At 44.4% G+C, this 14,808-nt stretch overlaps 1 protein-coding gene across 2 annotated transcripts in view; it reads right to left on the bottom strand.

Annotated features, from left to right (window-relative positions):
- Nucleotides 1–14,808, bottom strand: part of LOC306873206 (E3 ubiquitin-protein ligase MARCHF4-like) — a 53,781-nt gene that overhangs the window by 15,896 nt on the left and 23,077 nt on the right. For both annotated transcript variants that reach the window (XM_079422317.1, XM_079422318.1), the window contains 2 exons: nucleotides 13,562–13,717; nucleotides 2,689–2,881 (listed from right to left, as the gene is read on the bottom strand). In XM_079422317.1, the coding sequence (XP_079278443.1) occupies nucleotides 2,689–2,881; nucleotides 13,562–13,717 (349 nt within the window). The remainder of the gene's footprint in view (nucleotides 1–2,688; nucleotides 2,882–13,561; nucleotides 13,718–14,808) is intronic.

The following is a 14,808-nucleotide window of genomic DNA, read 5'->3' as shown; positions in this document are numbered from 1 at the left end:
CCCCAGGTGCCCCCCCTACCAGATGTCTTGCGATAGGCTTGTTTTTAGTTAATTTATAACTGCGGCTGTGTCCAAATTCAGGGTCTGCATCCTCCTTAGGATCCTTCCTACCCGGTTGAAGGAGGAGGGATCCTCCGACGTCCGCAAAACCCGGAAGTCGGTGTTTGTGAATTTGGACAGCCTACCCTTCTTTCAGTTCCCTCCCTTACCCGTTGCTCATATCCTGTCGCCTAGCAACCGTGACAGCGCCAAGCAAGAAGCGGGAAAATGGACAAACAAAGAGTTATTCTCCTCATTTTAATTCTTTTGGAAGAAATAAAGCAATTAAATAAATTAAATACTTTCTTTGCTCGTTGTCGGAGAGTTTTTTATATCAGACTACAAGACAGTCACATGCAGGTAAGCCATTATAGCCTATTTTTATTTGTTTTTAAGTATTCTACTAATTTCTCCTACAAATTCATTGAGCCGAAGCATAAACTTTAGCTTGTTTTGTCAGAGAAACTCCTCTCCCACTCCGCTACCGCTCGCTTCGTCCGCCATTACGCTCTGCCGAAAAGAATTATGGGATAGGTAGGACGGGAAAGGATCCACCACACCCATCCTTCCAATTCGGGGAAAAGGAGGACGTATTTGTGGGCCGCATTTGAAGGATCCTACGAATTTGGACAGCCTTCGTCGCGGCGCTGTGACGTAACATCCTTCAAATGAGTACTCCGAAGGATGCAGACCCTGAATTTGGACACAGCCTGCATCTGGCGTATCTTGGCATGTGTAGGCAGCTGCCTAGGGCTGCTTTCTTCTCTTCTTTATTCATTTTAGGCATTTTAGCGTGATCTAAATGACAGATGTCGAGAGCGCATAATGTTACACGATCATGTAATGCGCGAGCACGAATCTCTCCACTCGCAAGCGGATTTCCTTCACTCGCACAAAACTGGACGTGTGCTTTTAAATCTACATTGTTCTTTTATGAATTGGCTCGGGTCTCACTCAGATATTGTGTGTATGCTCAAACGTTATCCTCGCATCACTGAAGACCAGAAAAGCTTTTTTTTTTCTAATTCAAGTGAAGAGTAGGCTTTTCTCACTAAATGGAAGCAAGCTGAATATAGTTAGCCTTCTCTAGTTATTAATTTTATTAATACTTATTTTAGTTAAGTGCTTAAATTGTAAATATGCATTTATTAAATTATTTTATGTAGTACATTTGTATTTTGTTGTTTTTGTATATAGTTATAGAAGCATATCAACCAGGTTCCAGAAGTAATCACTAAGGCTGCTTCTGAAATAAGTGGGGGTGCTCTCTTAATGCACATTTTCACATATTTTGTCCCTTCTATTGCTATCAATATGCTGCTACTTCGAGAGCGAATCCCACATAAATATGCAGATGTCATTCCCAAAACTTTGCAACGTGTGTGTGGGCAAAAAACAAAGTTCTACATTTTAAATGGATTGCTTAGAAAGCTCGCAAAGAGTGCTCATAACCAATAAAGCTGTCACTCTTTGTTCATCGCGATCTCACAAAGTTCTGTGAGGACCAATGAATCTCACACACTGTGCAATTAATAGCCTATATAATATAGGCCTATTAACATCGTGTATCCATCCAACCCCCCCGGCCACCCTCTTTTAAGGCAGTGCCCCAGACTGGCCCCCCCATTTAAAATGCTCTAGACACGCCCCTGTTCTGTCTCTCTCAGTTGAGGTGTACCTACGATGACAATTACAGATCTCTCCGTTCTTTGTAAGTGGGAAAACTTGAAAAATCGGCAGTGTATCAAATACTTATTTGCTCCAATGTAGATGTCTGTCACCTTTAATCAAATTGATGCATCTTTGCTGAATAGAAGTACTGATTTCCTTAAAAAAATGACATATGTATCATACACATATCCTATCTATTTGATTTTTTATATAACATTTCTGTTTTTACATTTTTTGTATGCTTATTTATTTTTTAAAATGATTATTTTCCAAATTGCTAACTATACTGTTCGCTGAATTAACCAATGTGATAAATTTATGTGACTGCTATGTAGGGTGCTACTGATGTAAAAAATTAAATTCAATTAAATAAACTACTAAATAGTATATAAATAGTAGTAACAGTACCCTGCGGTATTTAGTAAGCTACCCAAATTTAATTTAGCATTGCTAGTGTTGTTTCTAGGCTTTATATTCTGTCATTAACTATCAGATAGTTTTAAAATTGCATACATTTTATGGATTTGTATATATTCATGCCGTGACAGCCAGTGTATTGTGGCCAATTTGAATCGGAAGTGGATTTGAATCATATCTATTCAGGAATCAATTTCAAGTTCTCAGTCTTTCCCTGGCTAGGCATTTTATTCAGTAGATACCGTACATAGAAAAATCTTGATATTAAGTGAAATGCAGCAATTACTCATGGCTCCCTGTGGCTTGCCTGAAAAATACAATCTTCTCAGTTCTGCTTGTACATTTTCCTGTGCTTTAAAAGGACAGTGGGCTTGTAATTCAACATGTCTTATTCACTTTCAGATGGTTCCAACATATGTCATTTGCCAGGGAGGCCACCATGTACTCAAAGGTTATTTTTTTCTTCTCCCTTCTCAGACTGGTAAACAAGCAAACATAAAAAACACAGCATTGGGTTTGCTGAGCCAGGTGGCTGCAGTTATTGAGAATCAAATGACCTACCGATGCACACCAAGTCCATGAAGCCGTACATGGCGTAACAGATCTGGAAGAGCAGGTCCTGCCGTTGCCACTTGGCCGATGGGCTGAGGGAGGACCAGACCAGCCAGGAGATACTGGCTATCAGGAACAGGGAACCCAGAACAGCTGCAGCTATCTGTACTTTCTCTATCACAGTCAAAGAGATGGTCTGCCACTGGAGATACAAAAATGTGAACTAATAGATAATACAGTATCAGTACCACATTTCAGCACACATGAAAAACAAGAAGACACTGCAAAATATTTATACATTAAAAAAAATACACAGTTGGGCAAAAAAGTATTTAGTCAGCCACCAATTGTGCAAGTTCTCACACTTAAAAAGATGAGAGAGGCCTGTAATTTTCATCATAGGTACACTTCAACTATGAGAGACAGAATGGCGGGAAAGAATCCAGGAAATCACATTGTAGGATTTTTAATGAATTTATTTGCAAATTATGGTGGAAAATAAGTATTTGGTCAATAACAAAAGTTCATCTCAATACTTTGTTATATACCCTTTGTTGGCAATGACAGAGGTCAAACGTCTTCACAAGGTTTTCACACACTGTTGCTGGTATTTTGGCCCATTCCTCCATGCAGATCTCCTCTAGAGCAGTGATGTTTTGGGGCTGTCGCTGGGCAACACGGACTTTCATCTCCCTCCAAAGATTTTCAATGGGGTTGAGATCTGGAGACTGGCTAGGCCACTCCAGGACCTTGAAATGCTTCTTACGAAGCCACTCCTTCGTTGCCCGGGCGGTGTGTTTGGGATCATTGTCATGCTGAAAGACCCAGCCACGTTTCATCTTCAATGCCCTGGCTGATGGAAGGAGGTTTTCACTCAAAATCTCACGATACATGGCCCCATTCATTCTTTCCTTTACATGGCTCAGTCGTCCTGGTCCCTTTGCAGAAAAACAGCCCCAAAGCATGATGTTTCCACTCCCATGATTCACAGTAGGTATGGTGTTCTTTGGATGCAACTCCGCATTCTTTCTCCTCCAAACACGGCGAGTTGAGTTTTTACCAAAAAGTTATATTTTGGTTTCATCTGACCATATGACATTCTCCCAATCCTCTTCTGGATCATCCAAATGCTCTCTAGCAAACTTCAGACGGCCCGGACATGTACTGGCTTAAGCAGGGGGACACGTCTGACACTGCAGGATTTGAGTCCCTGGCGGCGTACACAGCAAAATCCCCAGAGTTAAATCAACTCTGCTCAGAGTACATATTGTCCCAATCTACAGAGTGTTAAAGTAACACTGAAGTAGAGTTACCACTGTTGAGGATTATGAGATAAATTTTCATGTCTAAAAGCCAGAGCAGTAGTTGTTCATCTTCAACATTGTTAACAACGGGTTTTCTTTTCTAATGCTCACTCATCACTTAATGAATCGCTTAATTATCCCATTAACTTTAACTCTGCTTCAGTGTTACTTTAACACTCTGTAGATTGGGACAATATGTACTCTGAGCAGAGTTGATTTAACTCTGGGGATTTTGCTGTGTAGTGTGTTACTGATGGTAGCCTTTGTTACTTTGGTCCCAGCTCTCTGCAGGTCATTCACTAGGTCCCCCCGTGTGGTTCTGGGATTTTTGCTCACCGTTCTTGTGATCATTTTGACCCCACGGGGTGAGATCTTGCGTGGAGCCCCAGAGATTATCAGTGGTCTTGTATGTCTTCCATTTTCTAATAATTGCTCCCACAGTTGATTTCTTCACACCAAGCTGCTTGCCTATTGCAGATTCAGTCTTCCCAGCCTGGTGCAGGTCTGCAATTTTGTTTCTGTGTCCTTCAACAGCTCTTTGGTCTTGGCCATAGTGGAGTTTGGAGTGTGACTGTTTGAGGTTGTGGACAGGTGTCTTTTATACTGATAACGAGTTCAAACAGGTGCCATTAATACAGGTAACGAGTGGAGGACAAAGGAGCCTCTTAAAGAAGAAGTTACAGGTCTGTGAGAGCCAGAAATCTTGCTTGTTTGTAGGTGACCAAATACTTATTTTACCAAGGAATTTACCAATTAATTCATTAAAAATCCTACAATGTGATTTCCTGGATTCTTTCCCCCCATTCTGTCTCTCATAGTTGAAGTGTACCTATGATGAAAATGACAGGCCTCTCTCATCTTTTTAAGTGGGAGAACTTGCACAATTGGTGGCTGACTAAATACTTTTTTGCCCAACTGTAAGTGACTATTATAGAGAATGATACTATGAAAAGCTACACTTCGACTTTGGGCTCAGTAATTATTATTTTTTTTATTAATATTAATGCAAGGATGCATTAAGTTGATCAAAAGTGACAGAAAAGGCAATGTTATAAAATATTTCTGTTTTCAAAAAATGCTGTTATTTTGAACCTTATATTCATCAAAGAATCCTGGAAAAACAATGCATCCTTGTTTACACAAAAATATGAAGCAACTGTTTTCAGCATTGATAAAAAATAAATGTTTCTTGAGCAGCAAATCAGCACATTAGATTGATTTCTAAAGGATCATGTGACACTGAAGACTGGAGTAATGATGCTGACAATTCAGCTATGCATCACAGGAATAAATTATATATTACAATAGAAAACAGACAATTTTTTATACTTTTGATCAAATAAATGCAGACTTGTTGAGCAGAAAAGACTTTTTAAAACCATCTTTCAAAACCATTTTAAGAAAATCTTATCAAACCCAAACCTTTAAACAGCATTGATTGATTGATTGTTTATTGGCACTATGGAAGATCTTTTATGTAAAAAATTAATAAAATTACATTGATTAAGAACTTGATTTTGTACGTAAAAATATCAGTATTCAAAACACTTTTCTTGCCTTACCCCAAGTCACTACAGTCTTACAAAAATTATTTATATTTTGAGCCATTAGTGCAGTTTTTATACTTAATGTTTACAAAATGTTCATAATCAAAAAATGGTCTGGCTACTTGCTCACAATACGTATTTTTCTTCATATATATGCCATGCAGACATTCTTCTAGCTGTCATTGGATCTTGGTATAGAATGACAGATCTAATCATAGGCAAATCAACCAGAGAAAAGCACAACTAAACAACTCTGTAATTTGTAATTCTGTTTCAACCACAGATGGCAAAATAGAGGCCAAAGTTCTGTGGTTAAAATAACTAAAACAAAACAAAAAAATAGCCTACTTATCATCTGAAAGTCAGATCAAAAGAAAATAAAAAAAGACAAAGTAAAATCAGTGAGAGCAGAAGCTTTGAACCCAGAGAAGCATATAAACTACTTGAACTAACACAGTATGAAAGGAATAAGATAAACACACCGCTACTGCTCTCAGCACTGTGGTGGTACAATGGTACATCGATCAGATGGCTAGATCATGGTGTTGAATGACTACCATATTCATTTCTCATACTTGGTAACCCAAGATGCCCTACATGGCCAAAGTTTGTGAACATCATTTTCTGATTCAGTCAAGCATACAGTCATGTAATATCCAAAAATGGGAGATACTATTTTCTTTCCCAACATAACAGTGCTCTCTGCACAAAGAAGGATCCATGAGGAAATTATTTACTGACTCAAGTATAGAAGAACTTGGCTGGACTTCACAAAACGCCAACCTGAAATTCACTGAACACCTTTGGGATGACTGTGAGTCAGGCCCCATTGTACAAAATCAGTGTCTGACCTCACTGATGCTCTGGTGTCTGAACGAGAGCAGTGTTCCCTGCAGCCGTGTTCCACCGTCTAGCCTTTCCAGAAGAGTGGAAGAGAGGACTGATGACTTATTAATGCCCCTGCTTTTGAAATGAATTGCATGGTTTTGCTCAAAAAACACATGTGGGTGTCATGTTCAGGTGTCCACAATTTTTCGGCCATGCAGTGTCTTCAAAGAATACCAATGGTACCAATGGACAGTAGGGGTGACCCCAAATAGTCGAAGAAAACTGGTAGTTCTATGTGAAATCAGACATTTGAGCATCCCCATATAGCCATGCTCAAATGTCTGATTTCACGTAGAACTACCAGTTCCCTTCCAGGAACTCGAGCTGCGTCGAACGCTACGGGGAACGCCCTCAGCGTGACCGCGCTCTGAACCAGAGTGTAAAATGTCCAATGAAAGGGCGAGACGTCATAGGCGGTGACGTCACTGACCGGAAAGCATATAAGCACGTGCGGTGGAGCCGGCGTTTGCTTTTTGTCATTCAGCAACCGCTTCTCTGTCTGTGTGTATTGTCTTTGCATGTTGTGAGTCTTATTTAGTGTTGTTTGTCCTGCACAATCACTTAAGTAGGCTCCAGCAATATGTGCAAGCACTGGGGCGATAGCAGATCGCATTCTGGGCTGTGTGTTCCTCCCTACACCACATTATATCACTGCTTGGGATGCACGCAGTCTGTGTGTGGTCTGCTTCAGAGCAGAGCGCGCAGATTCAGCTCTCGAGGGAGCTGACTGCCCGTTTGTGAGCTTTTTCATTTCTTACACCTGCTCTCTGAAGGCTCTCTTTGAAAAAGAAAAAGAGAGGAGTGAGTTTCACTAGCCTTGAATGAAGACGGGCGAGCCCGTGTCTTCTTCCTTTCCTAGACCTGTCTTCCTCCGAGGAGGTGGACGCGTCAATGAAACAGTGCTTGCACAAGCATATTATGAATGAGAACGGCGCGCAGTCAGCTCTAAAAAAAAAAAAAAAAGGGGGCTGGTTGTGTTTCTCTCCGCTGTACATCTCACATTCCCGCCGCTGCTGAGGCACGGCGGCGAGTGTGAGTGCGGGGATCGCAGCGCGCGTTGCCGAGGCGACGCGTGCGTTATTCTCATTCATATCAGAGCGATGCCCCGGGTGGAACAGACGCTCGCGAGCTATCTGTCCCCTTGCGTGGCGTTGTCTCTGAAGGCTCGCGGCTGCAGGTCAGGCTGGTGCGTGTCTGCACACCGAAAAAAAAAAAAAAAGAGAGAGTGTTGCAGGCGCACCAAGCTGACGTACCTGCTTAGAGAGCTGGATGAGGGATTGGGCTCAACTTGATTGAATTATAAGTTGGTCTCTGAGCTCCCTAGAAACGCTGTCTGTGGTCGACCCTATCTGACATGAAGGAGAAGATAGGGTTTTCCTCATGGACGCCCCGCTTGCGCCTTCTGGCCTGTTCGGCGACTACGTCAATTACGACGTCGACAGGTACCAGGAGGCTCGTAGACAAGCGGCGGCGTTTCAGCGGTTTCTCCCTCGCCTTTCTCCAGCTCAGGGGGCTGCTAGGCGGGAGCAGCCCTCGCCGCGTGCCAGCCCCTCTTTAGAGAGGCGCAAAACAGAGCGTGGCTACTCACACCCCACCGAGGTGGGGCCGTGGCAGCTAACGCTCTGGGTCGGGGACCTCTAAGGCTAAGCCGGATCTGCGGACCGTTCTTAAGTCTAAGGGGGTTCTCGGCCAAGAAGCCTACGGGCGTGGGAGATCAGTCTGCCAACCCTGCCAGAGTTCCAGGGCGCAGCTGGCTCCAGCGAGCAATGTTCTCAGTTCTTCCGCCCCGAAGTGTAGCGGAGCTGGGAAGCTCGCCACCCCTGCGGGGGTCCCTAGAGCTCCTGGTTCGGCCGTCTCCTGCCGGTCCTCCGCTTCAGGGCACCGAGCCAGCAGCTCTAGGCACGCCAGAGGCCAGTCTCGAGAGACTGGTTCCCTTAGGAGACCATCAGGCAGCGTGGGAACTACTGCCGATGTGTCTCTTTGGGTCCTGCCTTGCAGGGTCTGGTTCTTCAGCTTGGTCTTCCTAGGAATGACGCGGGTCTGAGGACCGTCATTCATTAGGGGGCTGAGGCTGAGGCAGTCCTGGTGCTGTGCCTAGGACTTACGAGGGCAGACCCCTCTGGGGCAGATCGGGTGTCCGTCTCCCCCAGTGCCCTCGGGAGAGCAGTCTGCCAACCCTGCCAGAGTTCCAGGGCGCAGCTGGCTCCAGCGAGCGGTGTTCTCAGTTTCTTCCGCCCCGAAGTGTAGCGGAGCTGAGAAGCTCGCCACCCCTGCGGGGGTCCCTAGAGCTCCTGGTTCGGCCGTCCCCTGCCGGTCCTCCGCTTCAGGGCACCGTGCCAGCAGCTCTGGGTACATCAGAGGCCAGTCTCGAGAGACTGGTTCCCTTAGTAGACCATTTAGGCAGCGTGGAAACTACTGCCAATTGGATCTCATTGGGTCCTGCGTACTGTAGAGAAAGGCCTTTTGTATTCAGTTCGGCGCTCCGCCACCGCCTTTCAATGGGGTGATTCCCACGTGCGTGGTCCCCCAGCAGGCTCTGATCATGGAACAGGAAGTAGACACTCTCTTGGGGAAGGAGGCCATCGAGGTGGTCCCTCCTCACGGAAGAGAGTCCGGGTTCTACAGCCGGTACTTCATTGTTCCAAGGAAGGATGGTAGATCTGCGTCAGTTGAACCGCTCAGTCATGTCACTGAAGTTCAGGGTGCTTACACTCATCAGTCGTGTCTCAGACCAAGTCCGAGGACTGGTTTGTCACGATGGATCTAAGGACGCATATTTCACGTCTCCATCCTTCCCTCTCACGGGAAGTCCCTCAGGTTTGCTTTTAGGGGCAAAGCTTACCGATATTGGGTTCTTCTCGTTGGCCCTGCACTCGTACCCCGCATTTTACATCAACGATTGGTTGATTCTGGCTCGATCAGAGCAGGTGGCGACTCGGCATCGAGATGTCGATCTCGCGCACATGAAGGGGTTGAGACTGAACGTCAAGAAAGTGTGATTTTCTCCAGTAACGAGAACCACTTATCTAGGCGTGGTGTGGGATTCGACCACGATGCAGGCACGTATGTCTCCTGCTCGGAGCGAGTCGATCCTCACCTCAGTCAAGAGAGTGAAAGAGGGCCAGTCACTCACTGTCAGGCAGTTTCAGAAACTGCTGGGGCTCATGGCAGCTGCGTCCAACGTGATTACTTTTGGCCTGCTGTACATGAGACCCCTACAGGGGTGGCTCAAGACCAAGGGGTTCTCCCCGAGGGGAAACCCGCTTCGCATGATCAAGGTCACGCGGCGATGCCTACGTGCCTTAGACATGTGGAGCCAAGCTTGGTTCTTGTCTCAGGGCCCGGTGCTGGGAGCCTCTTGTCGCCGCGTAATGCTAGTGACGGACGCATCCCTCACCGGTTGGGGAGCGGTCATGAGTGGCCACCCTGCCCGCGGTCTGTGGAGCGGTCGCCATCTAACGTGGCATATCAATTGTTTGGAAATGTTGGCCGTGTTTCGTGCACTCAAGCACTTTCTCCCGGACCTAAGAGATCACCATGTGTTGGTGCGCACCGACAGCACAGCGGTGGTCTCTTACATCAACCACCAGGGAGGTCTGCGTTCGCGCCCCTTGTACAAGCTGGCGCACCAGATCCTTGTGTGGTCCCAGGGCAAACTTCGCTCGCTCAGAGCCATCGATATCCCTGGGTATCTCAATGTGGGAGCAGACATCCTGTCGAGGCAGGGGCTGAGGCCCGGGGAATGGATGCTTCACCCCGAGGTGGTGAAGCAGATATGGAGGTTTTTGGCTGTGCGACTCGAGAGTCAGCGCTATGCCCCTCTAGTTCCTCCAGCTCCTTTGGACTGGACGCTTGGTACAGACCTGGCCGAGGCTTCGTCTGTACGGTTTTTCCCCGATCGCTCTGCTCCCGGGAGTTCTGGATGGCAACAGGGATCTGGTGAACAGGTTGGAGACGGGTTCGCCCTATCTCCTCCTGCATTCCCCAGATCTAGCGCTCTCGTTCGTGGAAGTCCGCGTGTGCGGTTCTTCCCCCTCTGAGTGAGTGCTCGCTGTTGCAGCGCACGTTGCCGAGGCGACGCGCGCATTACGTGTGGAAGTTCTGGCCTCTGAGGGGGCGCAGCTCATAGCTTCCGGTCTCTCAACCGAGGTTGCTGAGACCATCTTCCAATCCAGAGCTCCCTCTACAAGGAAACTGTATGCCCTGAAGTGAAAATATTTCACTTCTTGGTGCGGAGACCGCCACCTTGACCCAGTTAACTGCCCGTTTGGTACAGTGCTGCAGGTCCTGCAGGCCCGTTTCTCCGCAGGGGTAACTCACTCCACCCTGAAGGTTTACGTGGCGGCTTTATCGGCCTACCACGCCCTTCTCGGTGGCCTTACAGTGGGTCGACACCCCCTGGTTACAGGTTTCCTCCACGGTGCGCTGAGGCTGAGGCCTCCTGTACGACGTGTCCCTACGGGGACCTTGCTGTGGTCTCTTAAAAGAGTGGGGATTTGTAGGCCTTTCATGGCCCCTTCTTATCTCGTCTTTGCCCCTGGTCTGGCCAAAGCGTTTTTCTACCCTCGAGCGGGTTATTTCCTAGATCCCCTCTTCTATACCACGGCCTGTCGTGCTGCAGGCCCTCAGTCCTCCTCCCTTTCGGGAGCCTGACCAGCGAAAGCATAACTGTGTGTGTCCAGTGCGAGCACTGGACGCATACGTCCACAGAGCTGCCCTGTGGAGAAGGACGGACCAATTGCTAGTTTGCTTCGGTCCTCCTAAGCGGGGTCTGCCTGCTTCTAGGCAGACCCTTAGCAGGTGGATTGTGGATACTATTTCCTTGGCCTATGAATCTTCAGGCATCCCTTCGCCTCTGGGGCTTAAGGCCCATTCAACTAGGAGTATGGCGGCCTCCAAGGCCTTTCTGGCAGGGGTTTCTATGCAGGATATCTGCAATGCTGCGGGTTGGTCCACGCCCCTCACCTTTGTTCGGTTCTATCACCTTGATCGTATGGCCACTCCCGGCTCTTCTTCTCGCCCTCGCTGTGCTCCCAGTGATACACACAGGGCAGGTATTTGGAAGTCTGGTGGCGTTGGCATCTCGTTCCCCGTAGCGTTCGACGCAGCTCGAGTTCCTGGAAGGGAACGTCTCGGGTTACGTATGTAACCCTGGTTCCCTGAAGGGAACGAGACGCTGCGTCTCTAGGCCATACTTCCTGTATCCCTGCGAGCGGTTGCTTCATTCCTGGAAGCAAACGCCGGCTCCACCGCACGTGCTTATATGCTTTCCGGTCAGTGACGTCACCGCCTATGACGTCTCGCCCTTTCATTGGACATTTTACACTCTGGTTCAGAGCGCGGTCACGCTGAGGGCGTTCCCCGTAGCGTTCGACGCAGCGTCTCGTTCCCTTCAGGGAACCAGGGTTACATACGTAACCCGAGACGTTTTCTCCCAATAAGTTAATATACAGCCAATTAAGATGATAATGTATATAAGAAAAGAAATTAGCTTTAAATGAATAATTTAACATGCGTGAATAAATCCAACCAACCCTATAGATTCAAATTCCATAATCCATAAATTTCCATAATCCGTGACCCACAGAGGAGCATCTTGGCGGCAGGGATTTAAATCTTTAACAAGACTCAAATTGACACAGGCAGAGTGAAAGACTGGATTTTTTTCAATCAGGTATAGGTGCAAGTGATTTCAAAATATTTCAGCCGGTTTATATATCGTGTATTCTTATATAAGATGCATTTGGTTGAGTTGCGCTGCAGTAAAGCGCTTCATTGTAGTACTATGTGGTGATTATCTCTGCAGCGTGCAGCACGAGCAGGACAAACAACAATGCGGAATATTAATAACTATGACTGGGACTGTCATATACATAACATTATCATGAGAACACTATTATAATAAAATGCTGTACATTTTTAGAGTTTAGTTGCCATGTTTCTGCACATTGTTGTGTGATGAACGCATCCAAAAAAGGAGTTCATTCAGAGCCACGCAGACATGTTCATGTGCATTCGGGGCAATTTGTGCCGATAGCCTATAAGTCGTAATATCAACGTTATGTTGTATTCATAACAAAGCGTATTCTATATGAGATAAATGATGGGATAAATCCCATTGATTAAAAACCTGCTATCAAATGTTTCACTCTACTGGTCATCTTCAGTGAGCACACAGCTCAAAACAGAAATGCAGAACATTAATAACTACTGTCATATACATAACGTTATAATGAGAGCAGTATTGTAAAAACATTTCTAATGGATTCTTAGGGTTTTGCTGAATTTAATGTTAAATTTCTTTTACTCAAAACATAAAACATTATTTTGTATCTGCAAGGCATCCGTTACACATTTTCCCTGTGTGTTAACGTCAGTAATTATGACTGTCAAATGTCTGACTTGACTCTTGGTAATGTATTTTGCCCCCCATGTCCAAACATATGATTCGACCATCAGTCGACTATCAGCAAGATTTGTTAATTCTGATTTGACTATGTAAATCTTTAGACGGGGACACCCCTAGTGGACAGAAATGAAACATGTAAACTGTACCAATTTCTAATAGCGTAAAAAAAAAAAATGTATATGACAATATATTTCATATATGGAAATTTAATTTACAGTATTTCACATTTACATATGGGTACCTCCACTACATTTCAGAAAAAAAAAGGATTTGAGACCTGCTCGGAACCTGATAATGTCTGATTGGGGAAGAAATCATTCTTCAGAGGCAATTCTCAATGAACTGATTTATAAATCACATTTAATGATTCATTTGTGAATTCGACTTATCCGATTGCAGCAGTTCACAACTCACTGCTTCAATGATCCGGGCTGATCAAGTCTCAAATCACTGAATTGGTCTTGTCTGAGTCAAAATGAGCCAACCAGGACTAATATTATCCTCAGAGCTCAAGTGTTCAGACTTATAAAATTCTTAATAATGTCAGACCAAGCTCTATTTAAAATCTATCCTATCTGTGTAACTGGTGCATTAGACCCATCTCTCTTAGTAGGAGAATCCGGTATATGAAATAAAACTATAAATAATAAGGAACTCATATATTTATCCTTTTACTTTTAACACATACTTTTGCACTTTTTGTACTAAGACCACATAAGACCAGGCAGAGTTACCTGTAGCGGGTTCTTGGTGCTGATGGCGATGACCTGGTATTTGTAGTAGCAGAGTTCACAGCTCCAGGATCCTCTCTCACTAATCCACTTAATAAGACAGGGCTCATGAGTGCAGCGAACAGAACCACTACAGCGACACGGGCTCAGCAGCTCTCCCTGCAAGACACAACACATGCTTACATTACCAGAAGCTAATCTTCCCCCGAAATAATCCCAAAACCACTGTACATAAACACCCGGCTTAATGATAAATAAGATAAGATACAATAACTTACAATCTGAATAAATGTGAGTGTATGAATACTTGTTTCCACAATGGGATTAAAACAAAAAGTTAATTGCGACTTTTAATGTCAAAATGTTGACCTTTTTTCTCGCACTTTTGTAAAAAAGGTCAAAATAGTGAGAGATAAACTTGCAATTCTGAGAAAAAAAGTCATATTTCCAAGATATAAACTCAGAATTCAGACTTTTTCTTACAACTATTTTTCTCTAAATTCTTAATTTACATATTGCAATTTAGAAAATTTTCATTTCATATCACTTAAAGATTTGGAAGCTTGTTTCCACCTCAAAATAAACAATAAAAAATGGAATTGTGATTTTTCATCTCAGTCTCTTTTCTTCTCAAAATTGCATGCTTATATCTCATAATTCTGACTTCATGTCTTGCATTTCTGGCTTTTTGTCTTTTTGTGAGAAAAAAAGTTTGAATTGTAAGTTAAAAACTCGCAATTTTCAATTTTTTTTTAAAAAATTAAATGATGATTCTATATCTTTAAGTCAGGATGAAATGAACATTTTCTAAATGCTGATCTTTGATCTTGTGCATATGATTTGTGCATACATTCCCTTTTAGTTTGTTTCTTGTTTTTTTTTTGACCTCGTAATTTTTAACGGTGACGTATGCAGGACTCCAATCATTTCATTTTCTTAAACCCCGCCCCTGCAAGCTTGTGTTCATGTCAAAATCCAACCACCCGATGTACAGAAGCAAATCCCCACCCTACATTTTTTTTTTCTTTTTCAAAAATCCATTACACTTGGTCATATATCACAGTACGGAAGAAAAGATCTGTTGCTACTTCCATTTCATTACGACTTTCAGGTGCGGTCACATTTACAAAAAAATGTATTTTTTAAAGGAAATGCACACCATTGGGAGTTCAAAAAAAGTTCACCTTGCAGATTTTGCTTGCGTTTGAATTTGTCAATTCAGTTGAGTTGGCCAACAGAAAGCTGCTTGG

This window comes from Barbus barbus (genome assembly GCF_936440315.1).
Source record: "Barbus barbus genome assembly, chromosome: 7".
Classification (NCBI taxonomy): Eukaryota; Metazoa; Chordata; class Actinopteri; order Cypriniformes; family Cyprinidae; genus Barbus; species Barbus barbus.
This window is presented reverse-complemented; position numbering and strand designations above follow the sequence as displayed.